Genomic DNA, 27,136 nt, shown 5'->3' on the forward strand with positions numbered 1-27,136 from the left:
ATAGATAGATGCAACAAATAGCTGGAATAAACTTCCTGAAGATTTAAGACGCCTCAACTTTGATCACTTTTAAAACAAGACTGAAAACTTTTATGTTTACTTTAGCTTTCAGCTAAATCTTAACTACATTGCACTTTTAACTTTTGCACTTTTTATAATGCATTTTTAACTTTGCTTTTATTTTCTTTTAATTCTTCTACTTCATTTCATTTTATTATTTCATTTTATTATATGACATGTTTTTATGTGAAGCACTTTGAGTCTGCCTCGTGTATGAAAAGTGCTATATAAATAAAGTTGCCTTGCCTATTCCATTTTTGCATATCTTTCATTCATTGTTCTTTATTTCTCTATATCATCGTCTATATCTCTTGTTCCCCTTATACTTAACCAGTCTGAAGAAGGGTCTCGACCCGAAATGTCACCCATTCCTTCTCTACAGAGATGATGCCTGTCCCGCTGAGTCACTCCAGCTTTTTGTGTCTACCTTAGGTTAAAAATCTCACTGCCAATTAATTTTGCTTGTTAATTATAGTTCATGTAATTCAGGAGAGTTTGACACCAGAATCATTATGAGCAGGCAAATAAAAATCCTGCTGATGTCAGGGCTTGTGTTTCCCAACAGGAGCTAACATGTTAAGAGATGTTAGCAAAATTTCCCCATGGCTCGCATGACAAATTTTTAACTGCAAGTCATTTTTTTTAGCTTTCGAACAAACTTATAAGTAAGGTATGGAGAAACAGAGAGGAAAATAGGGAAAAATAAAGGTGGAGCTGCACATGAAGATGGACATACAGATACAGAAAGATCGTAAGACTGGAGCAGAATTAGGCCATTCGGCCCATCTAGTCTGTCTAAACACAAACAAAATGAAGGAATGGGGAGAGAGAGATTGGCCATGAGAGGGGCAAGGGCACAAATGGAGAGTAAAGTAGGACAAAAGAGAAAGTGAAACATCAGGTATTGACACCAAGAATGATAAGGGCTATATATTTATGAAGGGATGTTGATTTGAAATAAAATGACAGCAAAATGAATATTGGCCATGCTTTTATTTTCATGTCTTTGCATATCCCACTAATCGGATGTGCATGCAAATCAAAAAATTCATGTGTGAACAAGAAACTATTCAGGATTAGTCAGATACCTCATCTAAGAACACCCCCTTGAATTAGCAGTATTTAAACAGATCCAGAAACCAACTAGAAACCAGGAAGAAACTTGTAGGCAAACAGGTTTCTGGCCTTGCTGAAACTAAGGTAAAAATTTCACTAAAGGTACAATTTTCACCAACAGTTGCACGTATGTGCCATGCTATGGTAACCAGAATTGGTAATGCAATAACTAACCATGATATTGTAAAATGAATCAAAAGGGTAATGAGATAAATGTTGAAGGAGACTTACTAAAATGTTTAATTGCCACGTTGTTTGCATAATGTTAATGTAGCTATGTCTACTATGCAATAAGAGAAAGGATGACTCAAATGGCACTTTGCTTAATTCCTGAACGTTTTACAGCTAATTAAATGTTTCAACCCAATGTTTTTTAAGTAAAGTGTATTAGTATAATTGATAATGGCATATTTTGAACATGTCGGAGTTCTAACAGTGGTATTTAAGATTCCCGTGATAGACACACAAAGTGCTGAATTAACTCAGTGGGTCAGGCAGCAGCAATCCTGGAGAAAAAGAATAGGTGATATTTTGGGTCAGGACCCTTCTTCAAACTGTCTGAAGATAACATCTATCCTTTTTCTCCAAAGATGTTGCCTGACCTTTGTATCCTATTGCGTATTTACTTATGATCACATTTTGTTTTCTCCAGATTTTGCAATGGATTCTTTGAATGCTGCAAACTCTCAATTTGCCTTTGATCTCTTCATGAAGCTATATGAAGAACATAAAACTGAGAACATATTTTTGTCTCCATTAAGCGTCTCAGTGGCTCTGGCCATGGTGTATCTCGGTGCTAAAAACAACACTGCAGTTGAGATGGCCAAGGTGAGTAACAGTTAACAATATTGACAAATCGTGAAAAGGGTGTGCTGCAAACACAATCTATAATTATGACAGGTTTGTCAGGGGTGAGCCATGTCTGTGAAACAGAGCATACAGCAGTGTCTCGGTTCTCTAAGCTAGGTTAGCCTGGCTTTGAGTTCATCAAGCTTGTTCTCTATAAACTACGCAAATATGCTGCAAACACATTCTAAAATTATGTTACAGTGAAACAGCCATATATAGAATAGGAGGAGATTAAATATTGCATATTTGTTTGAGTTGTTTTTGTGTAACTGATTTATGCACTTTCTTACTGTAGATTTAGGGTGTGTCATGCCAATCTGGCACATTTTTCTGCAAATGAAGTAATGTTTAATGTGTGGCTGTTGAAATGTGAGTGTGTTGCATGCCTTTGCTTGCACATACAGTAAGGCCTTATGTGATTAAAAAAATCAGAATATTAATGAACAATAGTTTCTGTAACTTGTTTTTGAAGAAGGGTTTCGACCTGAAAGGTCACCCATTCTTTCTCTCCAGAGGTGCTGCCTGTCCCGCTGAATTACTCCAACATTTTGTGTCTATCTTTATGAAAATATGAACATTTATTATGATTGTGCATATTTAATAAGAAACTTTCAATTTAATCTGCTGTATTTTTAAAACATTTCTCAATTTCAGAATGAATGTCCAGCTGGCGACTGCACAACATTTGCGCGGTTGCCCTGTAAGAAAGAATTCAATCTAATTTTGAATCCATCTGCAAATTGAGCATATGCACACTATATAGTTGCTGTCATAGTAAATAGCTGGTAACATACTTCCATGATAAATTAATGAGAGTGAGTTACTTAGAAAGATTCAAACACTGGTAAGGTGAGAAACATGTTTATTTCAGCAAGGTGCAAGATGAATTGTTAGTCTGGCCCTATAATAGCAAAAAAAGGCATGGAATGGAACAATGAAGCAAACATATGAGAAAGTTGAAAGTCTCAGATGGTTTTGGAGTCAGAGCGTGGTGCTGATGATGTACTAACACGAGAAGTTGGTAATCAGTCTGTTTTTAGAGCCTTTACCTGAAGCAATCAGAAATGTTGGTCAATGCAGGGCTAAAGATTTAAAGCTGGAACTGGACTGAAGTTCCACTAGATATGAAAGGGTACTACTCGTGTGAAACCAAGGAATGTGAGTCATTCATTCAGCCCCCCAAGACTTGCCGCTGTTCAATTCATGGTGAATCTGCTTGATTTATATCTTTGTTTCATGCTCTTCTCCAAGAAAGCCACTTGGAGTGGGGAGAGGAGAAGAAGGCAAAGAGTTGAAATTGGCAGATATTAAAGACTATGCTGTTCTATGCTGCTGGACTGAAAATTAAAATTAAAGTGGCATTTCTGAAATTTCTCCCAAAAGTCTTATTAAGCGTCATGTTAAATATTGCACCACCATTCCTATAACAAAATCAGATGCAAGGTCTGGAAAACAGGTAATAGTATTCTCATGGATCAGCACTACTTGTTGCTTCTAACACCATTCTAAAACTTCAACCAAAAGAATGCAGCAGGTCATGGGAATGGCCCTTCCACCGTCTCAAGGTATTTACCATCCATTAATTTAGCTAACCATCATCATCTTGAGGGCAATTACAGAGGGGCATTACAATTGACGCATGTATCTTGAGTACCAATAATTTATTTTAAGAAAGGTATGCAGAAGTGACATATCAAGATCTTTGTTTCCAGATATCAATTCTTATTGTTTTACTATTTCTTTAAGAAAATGTTATATTGCTATTGCACACCATGGGCTGCATGCACTACATCGGGATGGGTGATGCGGGGCCAGACGCGGTGCTCCGACCCAACAGTCCCCTCGACCCGAGTAGCAGCAGTCAAGTATGGGTCAAGGGCGGTCCCGTGTGGGACAAACCAACAGCCCAAAATACGGAATGTCCCGGCTAATACGGGACAGTTGGCAACCCTACTTACTAATCAAAAACCGGGCAATCTCCGCTTTAAAAAAAGACCTGGCCTCCACAGCCATGTGTGGCAATTGCTAAATTTTCCTTGATCAGCGTCCTCTTTGATGTCTCAATTTACACAACATTCCTTATCTATGTGTCTCCCTCTCCCCTGACTCGCAGTCTGAAGAAGGATCTCGACCCGAAACATCACCTATTCCTTCACTCTATAGATGCTGCCTTATCCGCTGAGTTTCTCCAGCATTTTTGTCTACCTTGGATAACGGGATTGAAGGCTTTGTGGCCAAGTTTGCAGATGATGCTAAGATAGGTGATGGGGCAGGCAATGTAGAAGGACTCTGCAGAAGGACTTGGACAGGTTAGGAGAGTGGGCAGAGAGGTGGCAGATGACATTCCGTATAGCAAAGTACGGAGTCATGCATTTTGGTAATAAGAATAAAGGCATTGATTATTTTCTAAATGGAGAGACAATCCAGAAATGGGAGGTGCAAAGGGACTTTAGAGTGCTGGTGCAGGATACCCAAAATGTTAATTTGCTTGTCGAATCAGTAGTAAGGAAGACAAATTCAATGCTAGCATTTATACCAAGAGGATTGGAATACAAAAACAGAGTTGCAATGCTGAGGCTCTATAAGACACTGGAGAGGCTACATTTGGTGTACTGTGAGCAAATCTGAGCAAGGAAGTGCTGGCTCCAGTGAGGGTCCAGAGGAATTTACAAGAATGATTTCAGGAATTAGTAGATTAGCATATGATGAGCATTTGACAGCACCGGGCCTCCACTCGCTGGAGTTTAGAAGTTGAGGAGGGACCTCATTGAAACTTACAGAATAATGAAAGGCATAGATAGAGTGGATGTGGAAAGGATATTTCCACTGGTGGGAGAGTCTAGAACCAGAGGTCATAGCCTTAGAATTAATGGGAGCAATTTTAGAACATAATTAAGGAGGAATCTGTGGAACTCATTGCTGTGGAGGCCAAGTCAGTGGATATTTTTAAGGCAGAGATGGACAAATTCTTGATTTTAATGGGTGTCAAGGGTTATGGAGAGAAAATGAGATTAGGATGCAGAGATCAGCCATGATTGAATAGACTCGATGGGCCGAAAGGCCTAATTCTACTCTTATAACTTGTGAACTTGTTTATGTACTGCTTCGTATTTGAAGCCAATCACAATCTCCTTAGTCCTGCTGACATTGAGGGAGAGGTTGTTGCCTTGGCACAAGGTTATGAGGTTTTTGATCCTCTTGCTGTAATCCATCTCGTCATGTTTTGATATCCAGCCCAATATGAACTTGTAAATGGAGTTGGATTGATATTTGACTGCACTTGCATGACAGTATAAGGAGTGTAGTAGAGGGCTGAGAATGCATCCTTGCGGAGCACCAGTGTTGAGTATTATCAATGAGAACCAGCGGATGATTTGCCACCGATCCTCACTGATTGTGGTCCATTTGTCAGGAAGCCGAGGATTCAGTTGCAGGGGGGGACTGCTGACTCCAAGTTCCACAAATTTGGAGATGAGATTTGTTGGGTTAATGGTATTGAAAGCAGAGCTTTAGTCTATGAATAGGAGACTACCCTGAGTGTTCTTCTGATCGAGGTGTTCCAGGGATGAGTGTTGGTGCCAGGTAGATGGCATCAGTCATGGACCTGTTGATAGATGAACCACAGTGGATCATGGCTGCTTGGCAGGCAGAATTTCATGTGCCATTACCAGCTTCTCAAAGCACCAAATGAAGAAATGAGGGCTGCATGCGAGGCTGAAATAATGTGGTTTCAAGACCCCTCCCCAACATACTACTGGACGATGCGTAGTTTATAGAGAACAAGCTTGATGAACGTAAAGCCAGGCTAATCTATCTTAGAGAATCGAGACACTGCTGTGTGCTCTGTTTCACAGACATGGCTCACCCCTGACAAACCTGTCTGTGCCATCCAACCTGAGGGCTTCTCCCTTCATCGGATGGAGCGCATGTGGGTTGGCGGCACGACCGACGTCGCAGCGGCCTCTGCAGTCCGTCTGTCTTTTTTTAAATTTTATTGTCCTGTTGAGGGTACAGTTTGTAGTGGTTTTTTGACTGTGTATGTGTGGGGGGTGGGGTGGGGGAAACTTTTAAATCTCTTCCCTGCACGGGGACCCGACCTTTTCCCTGTCGGGTCTCTGTTGTCGTTAGGGCCTAGCACCGTGGAGCGGCCTCCAACCGGAACGACCTGGGTGCTCAAGTCACGGAGCCTGCGGAGCTGCGGACCTACCATCGTGGAGCTGGCCGGCTTCGGAGCGTGGAGAGCTGCGGTGGCGCGCTGCTGTGACCCGACTCCCGTGGATAGTGACACCGGGAGCTCGCGGGTCCCCGGTGGGAGACCGCTTTGCGGGGCAACGGCGACTTCTCCCGCTCGAATTGCGGCGACTTCTCCCGCTCAAATTGCGGGGTTGAAAGTGCCCATGCTAGCGCCCGCCGGGGGCTCCAACATCAAGACCCAGAACAGGGCCTTACATCACCCGGCGCGGCTTTAAATGGCCGTGGGACTTGCTAGCGCCCGCCGGGGGCTTTGACTTTGACTTTGGGAGAGGAATGGAGAGCAGGGGAGAGACAAGACTTTGCCTTCCATCACAGTGAGGAGGAGATTCGCTGTGATGGATGTTTGTGTAATTTGTGTTGGTGTGTGGGTCTTGGTTCTTTTCTTGTATGATCGCAGAAACCAAATTTCGTTTGAACTTCATGTGAGGTTCAAATGACAATAAACGGTATTGTATTGTATGGCATCTTCGGGCAAGGTTAGAGGCAGAAGGGTCTGCTTCCTAGTCAATACCTCATGGTGCTCAGACATGGCTAATGCAACAAAGACAGTTCATAGTTTGTGGTTTAGTTGGTGCTTGAATTGTTCAATAGCCTGATAGTTGTTATATACACGCACATTCTACTTATATGCACATTCAAAGTAGTGTGAGCTCCGTCAATATTTGTCAGCACTTACCTGATAATTACCATCAGGTCCCTGGCCAGCAGACCCACAGAAAATTGTTTTGTCGGTAGTCGATATGTACATTTGGAAAGCCATATTTTTCCAAAAGTACTACATTGGTCTGGAAGGTTGACATTTATTGCTTGAATGAGATTTCCAAGGATCTCTTTGGCCACATTTTGTACGTTGTAAGTGGATGCTGGGTACTTCTGCGGGGGAGCCATAAGAGATTTATCTTTGCCATAAATAATATCTCTTGACACTGTTTAACCACCAGGATACCAGAAAATTTCTCAACCAAAAAACTGACAGTTTGTTTCCAGCAATAGCTAAAGGGATTTTTGAAAAATGATTGCCCCAGCATGAATCGTTCATCTTCTTTCTTGATCTATAAGGTTCTTGTGATTGCTTATATTCAATTTAGTTGCCTTTGCATTGATTAGTTCCTTCCTTGCTATTTCCCATCCCTCACCCAGTTTTCTTGCTGTTGACTCGCGTTATTTACCTCTTGTTTTGTAATCAAACCATTACAAAGTATTAGGTGAACCACAAGTATTTATTAAAACCTGTGCAGAGAGAATAATACATACTGCTGCACTTGTTGCATCATCTTACCAACTGCCGAGCTCAGGGATGAGCAGGTTGTCATCAGTAACTGCATTCCTTCCTCAAAATCCTGGACTGGATTACATGGTGGAATGTGTATCATGCATAATATACGTGGTGAAGGTTATATTGACAGCGATTAATATGGTTGATCTACACCTCTTCAACAAAAGTTGATGCTTGTTTGCAGTTTTATCTAACCTCTAGAAATTTGTATAAACGCAAGGTGCCAAAACATACTGTAGCATCATGGCAATTTGCCCTCCATTTAATCATGAAAGCATGTTGGCAAGATAGCTATGTGGTCAGATAACTAATTTTCAGTTAAGCCTTCTTGACTCTCATCTCAAATGTCATTTTCATAATAGGTTCTGCATTTTCACACGGTACATGATGTCCATGCAAAATTCAAGGAATTAATGGATAACGTCAACAAACCTGATGCTCCTTATACTCTAAGAGTGGCCAACCGCATATATGGAGAGGAAACGTACAACATTCTCAGAGTAAGGTCAAATGGAGTCTTAACTATTACATATAAACTTTTGAAAACATGCAGATAACATAAAAATGCAGCTGTACCTTCAAGCACAGAATTGAATGTTGCTTTTTTTTCTGTTTGATTTCTCTGCTTCTCTTGGTGTTGCTGATCAGGTTAGCAACTGTTGAGCTTATCCCACAGGGAGTACACGTTTGGAATTGGTGCATTTCCAATCTACCCAGTTAAACCAGTAATCGAGATAACAGGCATATGGTCAGATAATGAAAAGATTAAATTAGATTATGGACATGTGTGCACACACTTGCCCAGTTACGAAGAGGAAGCGCACACATATTCCTGCAAAAGCTCTTGAATGCGTCAGGAACATTTGAAAAATTGATATATTTACATATATTCTGATTCACTCTTATTTGTAGATGGACTTTGTCCCCTTTTATGTAAAATATTTGACCATTTATGTTCATTTTTGCAGGAATTTCAAAGCTCCAGTTTGAAGTACTATGGGGCAGAATTGGCTCCTGTTGGTTTTAGAAGACAGCCAGAAGCTGCCAGGAACGAAATTAATACTTTTGTTGAAAATAAGACAGAGGGTAAGTGATGTACCTTATGGCTTTGTGCAGTTGCATTCCATACTTAAATAAAGTTGATAATAAATGATCCACCTCAATTGACATTAATATGAATCCTTAAATTGGTTGAATTAACACAATTTAGTTTACTACTGACAGTTAAAACCTCACTGAATGTTTAAAAAAAAAAATTGATCTTAACCTATCGATTATTTTATTGATGTTTGGTGTTTCGCTTCAAAGTATTACTTTAATTAGACTTTGGGGAGCTATGCAAATGTATAGATATTATTGTAATAAATTGGGTCAGTTCTGTTTATCAACTCAATTTTAATCTATTTGCAAGCCTTATAAATAACTAGGCCAAGTTGGACCCATTGGTTCCCTGTCACATGGGAGTTCAGGTCCCCCAACGCAATATTCCACCACTGACCCATAGCCCCCAACCGTGCATGCTCGGCTTATGGGCCCGCACTAATGGCAGAAATTAAGTTAAAGTTAATTAATTTGCGTTTGATATTTCCATTACCTTGCCATCCCTCTTCCTACCCCTATCCTCCCCCATTCCCCCTCATCCCGCAGCACTCCCCTCCCCCCCCAATCTTCACCCTCCCTCTTCTTTCCCCTCCCCCACTCCCTCCCTCACCTCTCCCTCCCTCTACTTTCCCATACCCTCGGTCACTCCCTCCCTCCATAACACCAATCCCCACCCTAACCCCCTCCTCTCCCGCTATGCCATTCTCCCCATCTCCTCACCTCCCCCCCATCCCACCTCCCCCACTCTACCTCGTCACCTCCCCCACTTTCCCCTCTCTCTCCCTCCCTACCCCCCATCCTCTCCCTCAATCCCCCTGGCTCCCTCCTCATCCTCAATCCCCCTGGCTCCCTCCTCACCTCCCCAGGATTTTGGTATAAACTACCGCCGGCCCCGTTTTCTCCACCACGTCGGTGATGAAGTTGAAGTTGAGGACGGGCCGAGCGGTCTGGAGCCGAGCGGTCTGGAGCCGGGCGGTCTGGAGCCGGGCGGTCTGGAGCCGGGCGGTCTGGAGCCGGGCGGTCTGGAGCCACGGGAGGGGGAGGGAGAGGTTGAAGTTGTGGCCTAAATTCAGTGGATCTAAATTCACATATGTACCATTCTGGGTAAAAATGCCATAAATTCTTCCCAAAATCACATTAATGAACCAGTTTATGTTTTTCTGACAATTTATTGGTCGCAAATACCATTCTATTTTAATGTATTTAACATTTCCTGCTGTAATAATGACATTGTTCCACCTTTTCTGTTCAGCAGTCTGCATTACATCTCCAGTAGCTTCTGAAAATTGTTAGCCGTTGATATGTAATTTTGCATAGTGGTCCCGATTGTCAGTTGCAAATAAATATTTTGTTTTAAAATTCTTTATGTCATCCTTCTATGAAGTATGAAGTAATTGATTTGTGATCTTTCATGTAGATAAAATCCAAAAGTTGATACCAGCGGATGCGATTACCCCTCAGACAATTCTTATTCTTGTAAATGCCATCTACTTTAAAGGAAAGTGGGAGAGCAAATTTAATGAAAAAGATACGTACGAAGCCCTCTTCAAGCTGAACAAGGTATGTTGCTCTGGTGATAAAACATTTGCCAGCAGGAGTTGACCTTTTATTATACTGTCAAACGCAGTTGATGTTAATATATTACTTTCTTCGTAGAAAGAGACCAAATCAATAAATATGATGACCCAGAAGGCAAGTTTTAAATTTAGGCATATTGAGGAACTGAAAGCCAGTGTTCTTGAGCTTCCTTATGAGGAGAACGAGCTGAGTATGGTCATCCTACTGCCTGATGGCATCAACGACAGCACAACTGGACTCGAACAGGTAACTGAACGTTAAATTACAATGAGAAAGGACATTTTAAGAGAGGCCACTGCAGTTGTAACCACCACCCTCATTAAATACTCTTTCCCTTATAAAATGAACGATCATTAGAACTGCAGTCCACTTTGCTGTCACTTTAGAAACATAGAAACATAGAAAATAGGTGCAGGAGGAGGCCATTCGGCCCTTCGAGCCAGCACCGCCATTCATTGTGATCAGGGCTGATCGTCCCCTATCAATAACCTGTGACTGCCTTCTCCCCATATCTCTTGACTCCACTAGCCCCTAGAGCTCTATCTAACACTCTCTTAAATCCATCCAGTGATTTGGCCTCCACTGCCCTCTGTGGCAGGGAATATCATAAATTCACAACTCTCTGGGTGAAAAAGTTTTTTCTCACCTCAGTCTTAAATGACCTCCCCTTTATTCTAAGACTGTGGCCCGTGGTTCTGGACTCGCCCAACATTGGGAACATTTTTCCTGCATCTAGCTTGTCCAGTCCTTTTATAATTTTATATGTTTCTATAAGATCCCCCCCCCCCCCTCATCCTTCTAAACTCCAATGAATACAAGCCTAGTCTTTTCAATCTTTCCTCATGTGACAGTCCCGTCATCCCCGTGATAAATCTCGTGAATCTACGCTACACTTCCTCAATCACAATGATGTCCTTCCTCAAATTAGACCAAAACTGTACACAATACTCCAGATGTGGTCTCACCAGAGCGCTATACAACTGCAGAAGAACCTCTTTACTCCTGTACTGAAATCCTCTTGTTATGAAGGCCAGCATTCCATTAGCTTTCTTCACTGCCTGCTGTACCTGTCAGCCTACTTTCAGTGTCCGGTGTACAAGGACGCCCAGGTCTCGCTGTACCTCCCCCTTACCTAACCTAACCCCATTGAGATTATAATCTGCCCCCTTGTTTTTGCCACCAAAGTGGATAACTTCACCCTTATCTATATAATACTGCATCTGCCACGCATCTGCCCACTCACTCAACCTGTCCAGGTCGCCCTGCAACCTCCTAACATCCTCTTCACAGTTCACACTGTCACCCAGCTTTGTGTCATCCGCAAACTTGCTAGTGTTGCTCCTAATTCCCTCATCCAAATCATTAATATATATGGTAAATAGTTGCGGCCCCAACACCGAGCCTTGCGGCACTCCACACTCACCACTGCCTGCCATTCTGAAAAGGACCCGTTCACTCTTACTCTTTGCTTCCGGTCTGCCAACCAATTTTCTATCCATGTCAACACCCTACCCCCAATACCATGTGCTCTAATTTTAGTCACCAGTCCCCTGTGCGGGACCCCATCAAAGGCTTTCTGAAAGTCTAGATACACTACATCCACTGGCACCCCTTCATCCATTTTACTTGTCACATCCTCAAAAAATTCCAGAAGATTAGTCAAGCATGATTTCCCTTTCATAAATCCATGTTGACTTGGACTAATCCTTTTACTGCTATCCAAATGCCCCTTTATTACCTCTTTAATAATTGACTCCAGCATCTTTCCCACCACCGAAGTCAGGCTAACTGGTCTGTACTTTCCCGTTTTCTCTCTCGCTCCTTTCTTGAAAAGTGGGATAACATTAGCTATCCTCCAATCCACAGGAACTGATCCTGAATCTATTGAACATTGAAAAATGATCACCAATGCATCCACTATTTCTAGAGGCCCAGGGGATTTATCATCCTTCAGTCCCATTAGCCTACCCAATACTATTTCTCGCCTAATGAAAATTTCAGTTCTTCTACCCCCTTAGATACATATGGGTGATTGTTTGTGTCTTCCTTAGTGAAGACAGATTCAAAGTACCTATTCAACTCTTCTGCCATTTCCTTGTTGCCCATAATAATATCACCCATGCCTTCCTTCAAGGAACCCACATTTGACTGCGACTCCTTTTCCCTTAACATATCTCAAGAAGCTTTTACTGTCCTTCTTTATATTCCTGGCCAGCTTCCCCTCGTACTTCATCTTTCTAGCCCGTATTGCCTGTTTTGTTTCCTTCTGTTGTCAAGATCAAGATGTCAAGATTTCATCAAGATCACAACTGATCTCTGACTGAACTGCAATTATCCATATCCCTTAATACTTCTAGTTTACAAAAAGTTGTTCTTATCATATTTAAAATTAACAATTGTCCACCGTTAATTGGCATTTGTGGAAGTGTGTTCTAAATTCCAACAGCCCTGCTTATTTGGAATATTATCAAATTTCACTTCTGAAAACTTGATATCTAACGTTTAGACAATGCCGACCTAAGGAACTGCAAATGTTGGCTGACAAAAATAGACACACATGCTGGAGCAACTTCTTCGTCTTGCGTATGGCATGCACAGCCTAAAGTTGTAGGACAACTTGTTCTATTTGATCTTATTTGTTTGTGCACGCCAGGTTGATCGCATTCGTCGAACAGGGCGGACCACGTGAAGGTTGCAATCTCCCACCCCCTGAAACAGCAAATTGTCAGGCAGTAACTCTGGTGTACACTGACTCTCTCTCTCATTCCTCCACCTTTGTGATTCCTGATGCTCTCCTGCTCCTCGACCCAGTTTGAAGGACGGTCCTAACATAAAATGTCACCTATCCATGTTTTTCAGATGTGCTGCCTGACCCGCTGAGTTACTTCAGCACTGTGAGATATTTGTGGACCAAGCTTCAGAGTTTCAGACCCCCTTAAGAATTTAAAATCAAATAGATACATTATCTTCCAACTTTTAGGAAGAGGTTCAACCTCTTTGTGATATCCCATGCATTATTCTGTTAATTCTATACTGCATTACTTCAAGACCAATATTTCCTCTTTAAGATGCTCGGTCCAAAAATATTTGCTTTGCATGTGTGGTCAAACGTACACTTGCCTTTTTGGGGATTTTCTCTGCCATAGTGGCGTTGGGGATGACGCTGGGCTCAGCAATGACCACACTGATATTCGTTGCAGGGTGAACATGATATATGATATATTTTATTTACAATGACAAGAATGTCCAGGACTGCATGCGGGCACTGTCCCTTGTCGCCAGGGCACGTGTGGTGATGCTGGTGATCTTGGGCTTTTCTGGCAGCTCAGTCCTGGTCTCACAGAGGGAATTTGGTGATTTCAAGCTTCTCCCTGCAGTTCACCCTTGCCTCGACAGGAGGCACTGGCGGTGTCAGGCTTATGCTGGCGGCTCAGCTTAAGGCTTGAAAATGTGGCACTCGCAGTCTCTGGGTTATCCTGGTGGCTCAGGCTTTGTCTCCATGTGTGGCCGCAGTCCCTCATAGTCCACGGGCGGAAACAGACACTTGTGTCTCAAACCAGCCCCGGCCCCTCAGCCTTAACCTCAGTAGAGGCTCTGGCTAGGGCAGCTTCCCAGTAGTCCAGTCTTGACCAATGCTGCTGGTGGTCTCGGGTTTGTCCCAGTGGCTGCGATGGGGAACACAGCTGGCTAGAAGGCATCCGCCTCCACCCCTTCCTTCCTCCCCCCCTTTTTCATGCCTTACTCTGTCCTTCGGTGTTCACTCCCGCTAACACATTTCCCCAGAGTTGTTAGGATCCCTACTTATTCAACCATTTGTCCACACCTCCTGCTGCACCCTGTCCAATGGAATGTCCAAGCCTTCCATGATTTCCTTGGGGGGGTGTTTGCTACTGCTGTCGGGGAGGATTTAAACTAATGTGGCAGGGGGATGGGTACAAGAGCAGAGGGGCAGGGGGGTGTAAAATGAAGGTAGAAGCAATAGGTAGCAAGGTGAAAAGTAAAAGTGGCAGGCAGACAAAACCAGGGCAAAAATCAAAAAGGGCCACTTTTCAACATAATTGTATAAGGGGTAAGGGCGTTGTAAAAACAAGCCTGAAGGCTTTGTGTCTCAATGCAAGGAGTATTCGTAATAAGGTGGATGAGTTGAACGTGCAGATAGCCATTAATGATTATGATATAGTTGGGATCACGGAGACATGGCTCCAGGGTGACCAAGGCTGGGAGCTGAACATCCCGGGATATTCAATATTCAGGAGGGATAGAGAGAAAGGAAAAGGAGGTGGGGTAGTGTTGCTGGTTAGAGAGGAGATTAACGCAATTGAAAGGAAGGACATTAGTTTGGAGGATGTGGAATCGGTATGGGTAGAGCTGCGAAACAATAAGGGGCAGAAAACGCTGGTGGGTGTTGTGTACAGGCCACCTAACAGTAGTAGTGAAGTTGGGGATGGCATCAAACAGGAAATTAGAAATGCTTGCGACAAAGGCAAAGCAGTTATAATGGGTGACTTCAATCTACATATAGATTGGGTGAATCAAACTGGCAGGGGTGCTGAGGAAGAGGATTTCTTGGAATGTATACGGGATAGTTATCTAAACCAACATGTAGAGGAACCAACGAGAGAGCTGGCTATTTTAGACTGGGTATTGAGTAATGAGGAAGGGTTAGTTAGTAGTCTTGTTGTGCGTGGCCCCTTGGGCAAGAGTGACCATAATATGGTTGAGTTCTTCATTAGGATGGAGAGTGACATTGTTAATTCAGAAACGATGGTTTTGAACTTAAAGAAAGGTAACTTTGAGGGTATGAGACGTGAATTGGCCAAGATTGACTGGCAATTAATTCTAAAAGGGTTGACGGTGGATATGCAATGGAAGGCATTTAAAGACTGCATGGATGAACTACAAAAATTGTTCATCCCAGTTTGGCAAAAGAATAAATCAGGGAAGGTAGTGCATCCATGGATAACAAGGGAAATCAGGGATAATATCAAAGCAAAGGATGATGCGTACAAACTAGCCAGAAAAAGCAGCATACCGGAGGACTGGGAGAAATTCAGAGACCAGCAGAGGAGGACGAAGGGCTTAATTAGAAAAGGAAAAATGGATTATGAAAGAAAACTGGCAGTGAACATAAAAACTGACTGCAAAAGTTTTTATAGATATGTGAAAAGAAAGAGATTAGTTAAAACAAATGTAGGTCCCTTGCAGTCAGAAACAGGTGAGTTGATCATGGGGAACCAGGATATGGCGGACCAATTGAATAACTACTTTGGTTCCGTTTTCACTAAGGAAGACATAAATGATCTGCCGGAAATAGCAGGGGCCCGCGGGTCAAAGGAGGTGGAGGAATTGAGTGAAATCCAGGTTAGTCGGGAAGTGGTGTTGGGTAAATTGAATGGATTAAAGGCCGATAAATCCCCAGGGCCAGATAGGCTGCATCCCAGAGTACTTAAGGAAGTAACTCCAGAAATAGTGGATGCATTAGTAATAATCTTTCAAAACTCTTTAGATTCTGGAGTAGTTCCAGAGGATTGGCGGGTAGCAAACGTAACCCCACTTTTTAAGAAGGGAGGGAGAGAGAAAACGGGGAATTACAGACCAGTTAGCCTAACATCGGTAGTGGGGAAACTGCTAGAGTCAGTTATTAAAGATGGGATAGCAGCACATTTAGAAAGTGGTGAAATCATTGGACAAAGTCAGCATGGATTTACGAAAGGTAAATCATGTCTGACGAATCTTATAGAATTTTTCGAGGATGTAACTAGTAGCGTGGATAGGGGAGAACCAGTGGATGTGGTGTATCTGGACTTCCAGAAGGCTTTCGACAAGGTCCCACATAAGAGATTAGTATACAAACTTAAAGCACATGGCATTGGGGGTTCAGTATTGATGTGGATAGAAAACTGGCTGGCAAACAGGAAGCAAAGAGTAGGAGTAAACGGGTCCTTTTCACAATGGCAGGCAGTGACTAGTGGGGTACCGCAAGGCTCAGTACTGGGACCCCAGCTATTTACAATATATATTAATGATCTGGATGAGGGAATTGAAGGCAATATCTCCAAGTTTGTGGATGACACTAAGCTGGGGGGCAGTGTTAGGTGTGAGGAGGATGCTAGGAGACTGCAAGGTGACTTGGATAGGCTGGGTGAGTGGGCAAATGTTTGGCAGATGCAGTTTAATGTGGATAAATGTGAGGTTATCCATTTTGGTGGCAAAAACGGGAAAGCAGATTATTATCTAAACGGTGGCCGATTGGGAAAGGGGGAGATGCAGCGAGACCTGGGTGTCATGGTACACCACCAGTCATTGAAGGTAGGCATGCAGGTGCAGCAGGCAGTAAAGAAAGCGAATGGCATGTTGGCTTTCATAGCAAGAGGATTTGAGTATAGGAGCAGGGAGGTTCTACTGCAGTTGTATAGGGTCTTGGTGAGACCACACCTGGAGTATTGCGTGCAGTTTTGGTCTCCAAATCTGAGGAAGGACATTATTGCCATAGAGGGAGTGCAGAGAAGGTTCACCAGACTGATTCCTGGGATGTCAGGACTGTCTTATGAAGAAAGACTGGATAGACTTGGTTTATACTCTCTAGAGTTTAGGAGATTGAGAGGGGATCTTATAGAAACTTACAAAATTCTTAAGTGGTTGGACAGGATAGAAGCAGGAAGATTGTTCCCGATGTTGGGGAAGTCCAGGACAAGGGGTCACAGCTTAAGGATAAGGTGGAAATCCTTTAAAACCGAGATGAGGAGAACTTTCTTCACACAGAGAGTGGTGAATCTCTGGAACTCTCTGCCACAGAGGGTAGTTGAGGCCAGTTCATTGGCTATATTTAAGAGGGAGTTAGATGTGGCCCTTGTGGCTAAGGGGATCGGGGGTATGGAGAGAAGGCAGGTACGGGATACTGAGTTGGATGATCAGCCATGATCATATTAAATGGCGGTGCAGGCTCGAAGGGCCGAATGGCCTACTCCTGCACCTAATTTCTATGTTTCTATGTTTGACCATGACCAGCATGATCCATCATCTACTTTCATCAGGACCAGCAGAACCCACTGTCCAAATATGTACAGTGTTCACTTGATATCTCAATATTTCTAAACTCTACATAAGAGTTTAATTTTACTGCGGGTTTGTGACCTGGATAATGGTGCTTTTAGGTCCATTGTTCAAATTAAACTGTTAAGCACAGGGGCATCTGGACATGTTCAGTGGCATTCAAATACATGTCCCACTTAACTAGATGCCGATCTGTAAAATCCATCTGTGCCTACACGATCCACAGACGTTGGAGGGCTTCCATGCAGAAACAGACCTTTATAACAATCGTGTACCCTGCTCTGGCAAAACTTAAAGAGGAGCCTTGAGAAGCACTTAGCCACAGGAGTCCGGTGGTGAGCTGTGCACTTTCAGTGAAAGACGTACACTTTCTACCGCTCCGTTGATGCTAACATCCCTTCTCGATTACCGAGAACGGATGCGAACATCCCTTCTGCAGCTCCCTTGATGCAAACATCCCTTCTCCTCAACACTCCATCTTGGTTTCTCACCCCACAGATCCTTGCCTTTGTTCGAATAACATAATCTTCAACAACCATCTGAAAAAAACCCCATGAAATTGGTGGTATGTTGCACTATGCACTTAAGGCATGTTTCAGGAGGCCTCAATGATTTTTATGTTTGGACTCGTAGGCTGCTGCTGTGGATAGTGAATAAATCAGTCAACTTTCATGATAACCCACATCCAGTACTGATGGGTACTATACATAAATTTATATGTACAGACACTAAGCTATCTCCAACTACTTTTTACAATGACCAAACGAATGCTTGCACCAGTGAGATACATCTACAGCATCACTTTGAAAACTGTTGCATTGAAACATAGCAACATAGAAACATAGAAAATAGGTGCAGGAGTAGGCCATTCGGCCCTTCGAGCCTGCACCGCCATTCAATATGATCATGGCTGATCATCCAACTCAGTATCCTGTACCTGCCTTCTCTCCATACCCCCTGATCCCTTTAGCCACATCTAACTCCCTCTTAAATATAGCCAATGAACTGGCCTCAACTACCTTCTGTGGCAGAGAATTCCAGAGATTCACCACTCTCTGTGTGAAAAATGTTCTCCTCATCGCGGTCCTAAAAGATTTCCCCCTTATCCTTAAACTGTGACCCCTTGTTCTGGACACCTACATGTATTTCCAGAACACTGAATTATTTAACTTTAGATAACTAACGTACAAACACCCCCCCCTCCCCCTCACCCCTCTCTTCCTTATGCCCCACCTGGATGCACACCTATTTGTCCCTTTCCCCTTCTGCCTGTGCCCTTCCCACCGATATTCCTTCACCTTTCACGCTTTTATCTTTTGTCTTTTCATCTCTGGCCTTTGTCCTATCATCTGCCAATCAAAATCGCCCTCACCCTTATCCACCTATCACTTGCCAGGTTCTGGACCGCCACCACCTCTCTTCCAGCATTCTCCACCCTACTACATTCAGTCTGCAGACAGGTCCAGGCTCACAAAAGTCATCTATCATGTTCTCCAGAGATACTACCTGACCTGCTAAGTTACTGCAGCACTTTGTGCCTGTCCTTCCAAAAAACCTTTTAGCACATCTCAGTTTTAAAAAGATGGACAATATGGAAACAGAGTCCAATTTAAACTCTTGTCCTTGGTCATCATGCTTGCTGTCACAATTTGAGGGAACTTAATGGTAGACATTTCTTACCACAACCTAATGAGCTGTTTATAGGCAAAAGTGGGCATTATAGCATCTAATTCCAAACTTTGTGTCTGATGCTACAAATGACACAGGCATTGTGACAGATGACTTTAACAATGAGTGAGATTAAGTGGTGCAATAATGAGGTAGGGCTACATCAATAGAAGAGAGGCCAACATCTTATCTTATATAACACTAAAAGTCTGTTCTTGACCAGATTTGGCCATCTGTGCTGCGATTTCTGAGAGAACGCCGCGGCCTACGGCCGTTATTTTTGGCCACCTTGCTCAGAGCCCCCCTCCGCCGCCTGTGTGCCGAGGATTTTTCCCGTCGATGAAAAATGACAGAGATATTAATGTTTTTACAAAATTCCCCATTCTCTCTGCTGCCCCCGCTGGCGGCAGGGGGGAGGGACTATAAAACCAGGAAGTGGTGTGCCACACAGTCTCTTCAAGATGGAGGAAGGCAGAGGGTCACGTTTCTCTGAGCTGTGAATAACACTGAACCCATGTCCACTCAAATGTAAGTGCCCTTAGTGGTTCTAAAATGCTTACAGAATGTGTCTATTGGGTCTAAAGCTTGCAAAAAGTGGCTCTATTGGTTCTAAAGCTTGCAAAAATTGTCTATTGGTTCTAAAGCTTGCAAAGAAATGTCTATTGGTTCCAAAGCTTGCAAAAAAAAATGTCTATTGGTTCAAAAGCTTGCAAAAAAATGTCTATTGGTTCTAAAGCTTGCAAAAAAATGTCTATTGGTTCAAAAGCTTGCAAAAAATGTCTATTGGTTCTAAAGCTAGCAAAAAGTGTCTCTATTGGTTCTAAAGCTTGCAAAAAGTGTTTCTATTGGTTCTAAAGCTTGCAAAAAATGTCTATTGGTTCTAAAGCTTGCAAAAAATGTCTATTGGTTCTAAAGCTTGCAAAACAATGTCTATTGGTTCTAAAGCTTGCAAAAAAATGTTTATTGGTTCTAAAGCTTGCAAAAAAATGTCTATTGATTCTAAAGCTTGCAAAAAAAATGTCTATTGGTTCAAAAGCTTGCAAAAAAATGTCTATTGGTTCTAAAGCTTGAAAAAAAATGTCTATTATTGGTTCTAAAAAGTCTATTGGTTCTAAAGCTTGCAGAAAATGTCTATTGGTTCTAAAGCTAGCAAAAAGTGTCTCTATTGGTTCTAAAGCTTGCAAAAAAAGTGTCTATTGGTTCTAAAGCTTGCAAAAAAATGTCTATTGCTTCTAAAGCTTATTGGTTCTAAAGCTTTCAAAAAATGTTTATTGGTTCTAAAGCTTGCAAAAAATGTCTATTGGTTCTAAAGCTTGCAAAAAAAAAATGTCTAAAAAAGCTTGTTCTAAAAAAAATGTCTATTGGTTCTAAAGCTTGCAAAAAGTGTCTCTATTGGTTCTAAAGCTTGCAAATGGTGCCATGAAGTTGAAAGGCACTACTTACTGCAAATGGTGGCTTGGTTGCTTTGGCTTGAAGTTGAAAGACACTACTTATTGCAAATGGTGGCTTGGGTGTGGCTTGAAGTTGAAAGACACCACTTACTGCAAATGGTGCCATGAAGTTGAAAGGCACTACTTACTGCAAATGGGGGGCGTGGGTGCATTGGCTTGAAGTTGAAAGGCACTACTTACTGCAAATTGTGGCTTGAAGTTGAAAGGCACTACTTACTGCAAATGGTGGCTTGAGAGCTTTGAAGTTGAAAGGCATTACTTCCTGCAAATGATGGCTTGGGTGTGGCTTGAAGTTGAAAGACACCACTTACTGCAAATGGTGGTATGAAGTTGAAAGGCACTACTTACTGCCAATGGAGGCTTGGGAGCTTTGGCTTGAAGTTGAAAGGCACTATTACTGCGAATGGTGGCTTGGTTGATTTGGCTTGAAGTTGAAAGGCACTACTTTCTGAAAATGGTGGCTTAGGAGCTTTGACTTGAAGTTGAAAGGCACTACTTACTGCAAATGGTGGCTTGGGTGTGGCTTGAAGTTGAAAGGCACTACTTACTGCAAATGGTAGCATGAAGTTGAAAGGCACTACGTACTGCAAATGGTGGCTTGGGTGCTTTGGCTTGAAGTTGAAAGGCACTATTTACTGCTAATGGTAGCATGAAGTTGAAAGGCACTATTTACTGCTAATGGTAGCATGAAGTTGAAAGGCACTACTTACTGCAAATGGTGGTTTGGGAGCTTTGACGAAGTTGAAAGGCACCTCTTACTGCTAATGGTGGCGTGTGTGTGGCTTGGGTGTGGTTTGAAGTTGAAAGGCACTACTTACTGCAAATTGTGGCTTGGGTGCATTGGCTTGGGTGCATTGGCTTGAAGTTGAAAGGCACTACTTACTGCAAATGGCGGCATGAAGTTGAAAGGCACTACTTACAGCAAATGGTTTTTTGGGTGCTTTGGCTTGAAGTTAAAAGGCACTACTGTAAATGCACTGACTTCCTGTTTGCACAGTATATTGATTTTAGATAAAACGCTACCACTTACGGCTGTGATTTTTGGCCATCTTACTCCATCCCCCTCCGCTGAGCAGGTGCAGAGAATTCTTCCCATCAATGAAAAATAAAAGTGTTATTAGTTTTTTTTAAAATGGTGAGAATCTCTCTCCTGTCTATCACTCCATGAAAGCCACACCTTTTCCTGTGGGGGGAGGGGGGTTATAAAACCCGGAAATGTTTGGTGTGGCTCAGTCTCTGCAAGATGGAGGAGGGAGGGGTCACGACTCGCTGTCTTTAGTGGCTTTGCACCCTACATCAAATGGTATGTAACAGCACTTGAATTTGGTGGCCTTGCACCCTGCCAGGAGTGGTAAGAAACTGCACTTGAATTTGGTGGCCTTATACCCTGCTTGAAATAGAATTTCAAGGATTAGCCGTGAGTCAACTACCAGCCCACCAGCCGTGAGTGAGTGAGTTGCCAGCACAACAGGCTTGATTGACTGAGACGCCAGCCCAAGAATCCATTTGGTGCACAATTTGCATACTGGCCCTCTGGAAACCAGCCCCTTCAGCCCACAACACCCATACTAGCGCTCCAGAAGCCCCCCCCCCCCCCCCCCCCCCCCCCCACCCCCACCCACCCAACTGGCCACCAATATTAGAATTGGTGGAGAGGTGCAATATTGCGTTGGATGACCAGCCCTCCTGTGTGATGCTGGGACCCAACGGGTCCCACTTGGTCTAGTTTTCTATAATTTTAAAACACTGATGGGGGGATATAGACTATGGATGGAGGATTCAGCATGTTATCCTTCGGAGACACCTACAGGAGTTGATGTGAACCTAGAGGGAGATAAGACTTCATATAGGTAGCTCAACTGAATCTGGTGGCTTCATAAAAAATAATCACAAATTTTACTCTGATGCAACAGATAAAATACTCTGCCTTGCTCCAGATTGTATAATATGATGACATTTACATTTCCTGGTTAAACCATGGAATAAAATAAACATTATTTATTCATTAATCTGCTTTCTTTTCTAATAGCTTGAACAGGCACTTGCAAACAATTCTCTGCTTAAATGGATTAACCTGGAAAATATGAGAAGAAGGAAGGTTGAAGTTCATCTGCCCAGATTTAAACTGGAAGACCAGTTTCAACTTGAAGAAATACTTCCAGCAATGGGAATGCGTGATGCCTTTGATTCATTAGGGGCTGATTTCACTGGCATGTCTGAGAAAAGGGATCTCTGGTTGTCAAAGGTTATTCATAAATCCTTTGTGGAAGTTAATGAAGAGGGCACTGAAGCAGCTGCAGCTACAGCAGCAATAATGACCCGCACTCTAGCAGTCAACATTACACCCACATTTGTAGCAGATCACCCCTTCCTGTTTTTCATCAAACACAACAAAACACAGAGCATTTTGTTTATGGGTCAATACACTTCACCAGTGGATGAGGTTGTGGAAAGTGGAGACGGAGGCAACATGACACAGCAGGTCCAAAGCTGCTTCACACAACAATATCAAAAGGTGCAAAGGGTCAACTTCTGATTCAAGTAAATATATTGCATTACACACATATAGGGAATTTCTCAATTCCAATTGGCAAATGGGAACTATTTGGTATTGGGCTGATTTAATTTACATAAGGATGACATATCTACCTTCTTTGTTTAAGAAGGAACTGCAAATGCTGGAAAATTGAAGGTAGACAAAAATGCTGGAGCTCACTCAGCGGGTGATGCAGCATCTATGGAGCGAAGGAAATAGGCGACGTTTTGGGTCGAGACCCTTCTTCAGACTGATGTGAGGATGGGGGGGGGGGGGTGGGAAGAAGAAAGGAAGAGATGGAGACAGTGGGCTGAGGGAGAGCTGGGAAGGGGAGGAGAAAGCAGGGACTATCTGAAATTGGAGAAGTCAATGTTCATACCGCTGGGGTGTTTACTGCCCAAGTGAAATATGAGGTGCTGCTCCTCCAATTTACAGTGGGCTTCACTCTGGCCATGGAGGAGGCCCAGGACAGAAAGATTGGATTCTGAATGGGAGGGGGTTGAAGTGCTGAGCCACCGGGAGATCATGTTGGTTATTGCGAACCGAGCGGAGGTGGTGGACAAAGCAATCGCCAAGCCTATGCTTGGTCTCACCGATGTAGAGCAGCTGACACCTAGAGCAGCAGCTGACACCTAGAGCAGCGGTGAGACCAAGTGTAGGCTTGGCGATCACTTCGCCCAACACCTCCGCTCGGTTCGCAATAACCAACCTGATCTCCCGGTGGCTCAGCACTTCAACTTCCCCTTCCAATCCCAATCCGATCTTTCTGTCCTGGGCCTCCACCATGGCCAGAGTGAGGCCAACCGTAATTTGGAGGAGCAGCAACTTATATTTTGCTTGGGCAAATATTACATCCCAGCGGTATGAACATTGACTTCTCCAATTTCAGATAGTACCTGCTTTCACCTCCCCTTCTCAACTCTCCCTCAGCCCACTGTCTCCGCCTCTTCCTTTCTTCTTTCATGCCCCCCCCCCCCCCCCCCCCCCACCACCCTCACATCAGTCTGAAGAAGGGTCTCAACCCGAAACATTGCCTATTTCCTTTGTTCCATAGATGCTGCCTCACCCGCTGAGTTTCTCCAGCATTTTTGTCTATCTACCTACTTTTGTTGTTTACCATTGTGTTATACAATAATTGCTGTCTTTAGGAATTTAGTTCTCAAACTCAACTCTAGGGTGAAGAATTATTTTACTTATGATTCTTTTTCGCAAACAAATTTTGATTTCTGAAAATTTATCTTTTGCAATAGGTATTCTTGTTATTTCAAAACCAATATTTCCAAATGTAATTCAAATCAAGAAGTTTAAATAAAATAAATAAAATTTACATCTGTTATGGAATTATTTCAATTTTGAAAGAAGATTTTTTTTAATTGATAAAAGCAAATTCCCTCAACAATGATTAATGCCAAAGAATTGTATTTTATTGTAAAGATATTTTTAAGGAAATGTTTTTACAGTGTTTTGATCTTCCAGGTATATCACATGAACAAATCTGCACAGTAACGTAAAACATTTGCCACATTTGTTAAATTTGTCATAAAATGGGATCACGGTCTTGGGAATCTTGATGTTGTTCTTCCTGATCATCTTGGGAATCTTATTAACTGCTAATTTTGTTATCACTATTTACAGAGTAAACCAACACCATTTCTCCCATCAAAGGAAAAATCATTAAATTTGATAATGGAGATGAGAAGATAATTTAGGATAGAGCGGATGCAGCCGCTACAATACCAGATACATCGCAAATCACATGGATTACTACATTGCATTTTGTAACTTACTTTGGTGAATCTCTGTCTCCAGATTTTTCCAATCCAAACATCAAAAAAATGTTGAGGCAGAGGTTCACCTGCACCTCCTCCAACCTCATCTACTGCATCCGCTGTTCCAGGTGTCAACTTCTCTACATCGGTGAGACCAAGCGTAGGCTTGGCGATCGCTTCCCCCAACACCTCCGCTCAGTTCGCAATAACCAACCTGATCTCCCGGTGGCTCAGCATTTCAACTCTCCCTCCCATTCCGAATCAGACCTTTCTCTCCTAGGCCTCTGCCATTGCCAGAATGAGGCCCAGCACAAATTGTAGGAACAGTACATCATATTTTGCTTGGGTAGTTTACACCCCAGTGGTATGAACATTGACTTCTCAAATTTCAGGTGTTCCTTGCTTTCTCCCTCCTTCCCCTCCCCTTCCCAGCTCTCCCACAAGCCTACTGTCTCCGCCTTTTCCTTTCTTTTTTCCCCCCCCCCCCCCCCCCCCCCCCCCCCCCCCCCCCCCCCCCCCCCCCCCCCCCCCCCCCCCCCCCCCCGACATCAGCCTGAAGAAGGGTCTCGGCCCGAAACGTCGCCTATTCCTTCTCTCCATAGATGCTGCCTCACCCGCTGAGTTTCTCCAGCATTTTTGTCTACTATCATAAAACGTTGGGCTAGATTTCCAACTTTGCAAAGTTACAGATCAGTACTTATCAGAAACATGCTGACTGGTCGAGGATTTTCTTTTGACGTATCTATTTGGCCTTCTTGAACTGTTGTTGTGGTGGCATATTCCATACCACCACAAATATTAGTGGAAGCTCCCATCAGAAATTATTATACTTTTTTCATAATTTTAATCAGCTGGTACCCGTGTTGTTGGGGGTGCTTCTTGCAAGCAGCAAAGTGGCATAACTAGTAGAGAGCCATTGTCTCATGGCCCCAGGGACCCGAGTTTGATCCTGACCTCGGGTGCTGTCTATGTGGAGGTTGCATGTTCTTCTTGTGACCATGTGGGTTTCCCCTGAGTTCCCAGCTTTCCTCTCACATTGCAATACTCTATCAGTTACACATTGGCGGATGTCCGCAGCGCTGATCGTGACCCAGCCCATCTGTAAACCCCTCTCATAAAAGAACAAACTTATGTCTTACCGGTGCCAGACTTTATACCGGCTGTAGGAGCCATTCTTGCTTAAGCTCGTTACAGTTAGCATATTTCATTATTTTGTCTAGATATTTCTTGCAGAATTATTTTGTACGTTTGGAGGTGGGATTTTGATACATAGATGGGCGTGGCATACATCAGATGAGGCTAGCAAACCCACAGGAAGTGATTAGATCAACTGGAGCGAGCAGGAGAGAAGGAATAGAGTTTTGTGCCAGGTCAGATAGTAAGAATGGAAAGCTACAATTTGTATAAGAATAAAGAGGATCTGGTATGTTCACTTCTTGTATTTACAACAACTTCAATTAAAATCAATGAAACTGGAAATAACGACTGGAAGATTTGTTTTTATCATCGACTGCGTAAATTTGTTTCACTCCCTCCTGCCTGCGTAGTAATGACAATGGAAAGGTTTGAAATTGCCATTACATTAAAGTAAAAAATTTCCCTATACAAGTGGAACTAAAGTAAAAATATATTCTCTATGAGTGGAGCCAAAAGTGGAAAAAAGAATCTGCTTGACGCCGTCATCGCGACACGGTCAAAACCTGTGCTATCTGAAAAATGTTTGCTTGTTGTCGCAGAATTGGTATTCATGAGCCACAAGTTGACCAGTGATGGCATAAATCCAGCTGAGGGCAAAAATGAAGTTGTGGCAGAAGTTCGAGAAGCAAGCAATGATATTGAAGTGAGGAGTGTCTTTTATATGGTGAATTATTCTGCAAGATTTATACCAAGCCTTGCTACTGCAGCAGAACGACTGAAGAGGTTGACAAGGAAAAATGTGTACTTTGCGATTGGTCCAGAACAAAGAGCTGCATATCAGGTGTTCAAACAGAGTGCCCATTCTTTGTGATACTATGATCCAAAGGCCCCAACCCAAGTCACTGCAGATGCAAGCCCAGTGGGAATAGGAGGGGTACTTGTACAGAAGCATGCTGGACAATCGAGAGTCATTGCATACGCCAGCAGGTCATTGATAGAGGATAAATGAAGATATAAAGGGTATAAAGGTAGAATGACTGATTTGGTGTGGGCATGTGTTACAAGTGAACAGATTCAACGATCTGACTAGTAGAACAAAAAAAGGCTCATTCGTCTGTTTAGTTACATATCAGATATATTGGCAAGAGAGAGAACAAAAACAATACCTGTCTCAGTATATGCGGAGCACATTCTACAGCAGCACTATTACCTCTCTCTCTGCCTCAGTCCACGGCGTTGATCGCGACCCAGCCCATCAGTCAACCCCTCTCGTACAAGAACTAACTTA

General features: G+C 43.0%; 1 protein-coding gene across 2 annotated transcripts; it reads left to right on the top strand.

Annotated features, from left to right (window-relative positions):
* The first annotated feature begins 1,160 nt into the window (after positions 1-1,160).
* On the top strand, positions 1,161-23,170 carry LOC129711323 (leukocyte elastase inhibitor-like). Of its 2 annotated transcripts, none has more exons than XM_055658913.1 (7): positions 1,161-1,260; positions 1,829-2,004; positions 7,918-8,055; positions 8,524-8,641; positions 10,074-10,216; positions 10,313-10,480; positions 22,436-23,169. In XM_055658913.1, exons 2-7 carry the CDS (start codon positions 1,837-1,839, stop codon positions 22,940-22,942), a joined length of 1,242 nt encoding a protein of 413 aa, XP_055514888.1. In that variant the 5' UTR covers positions 1,161-1,260; positions 1,829-1,836; the 3' UTR covers positions 22,943-23,169. The 2 variants fall into 2 exon arrangements, with proteins under 2 accessions (XP_055514888.1, XP_055514879.1); XM_055658904.1 differs by lacking the exon at positions 1,161-1,260 and adding an exon at positions 1,274-1,333 and having other exon boundaries at positions 22,436-23,170.
* The last annotated feature ends 3,966 nt before the right edge of the window (positions 23,171-27,136 follow it).

The sequence above is a fragment of the Leucoraja erinacea genome, chromosome 2, assembly GCF_028641065.1.
Source record: "Leucoraja erinacea ecotype New England chromosome 2, Leri_hhj_1, whole genome shotgun sequence".
NCBI lineage: Eukaryota > Metazoa > Chordata > Chondrichthyes > Rajiformes > Rajidae > Leucoraja > Leucoraja erinaceus.

Bases quoted from the DNA above. Each gene is read 5' to 3' on its own strand.
- LOC129711323 (XM_055658904.1), top strand. From the start codon at position 1,306: ATGTGCCATGCTATGGTAACCAGAATTG. The intron at 8,056-8,523 runs GTAAGGTCAAAT...TCATTTTTGCAG, and splicing joins AAACGTACAACATTCTCAGA to GAATTTCAAAGCTCCAGTTT. The intron at 10,481-22,435 runs GTAACTGAACGT...CTTTTCTAATAG, and splicing joins GCACAACTGGACTCGAACAG to CTTGAACAGGCACTTGCAAA.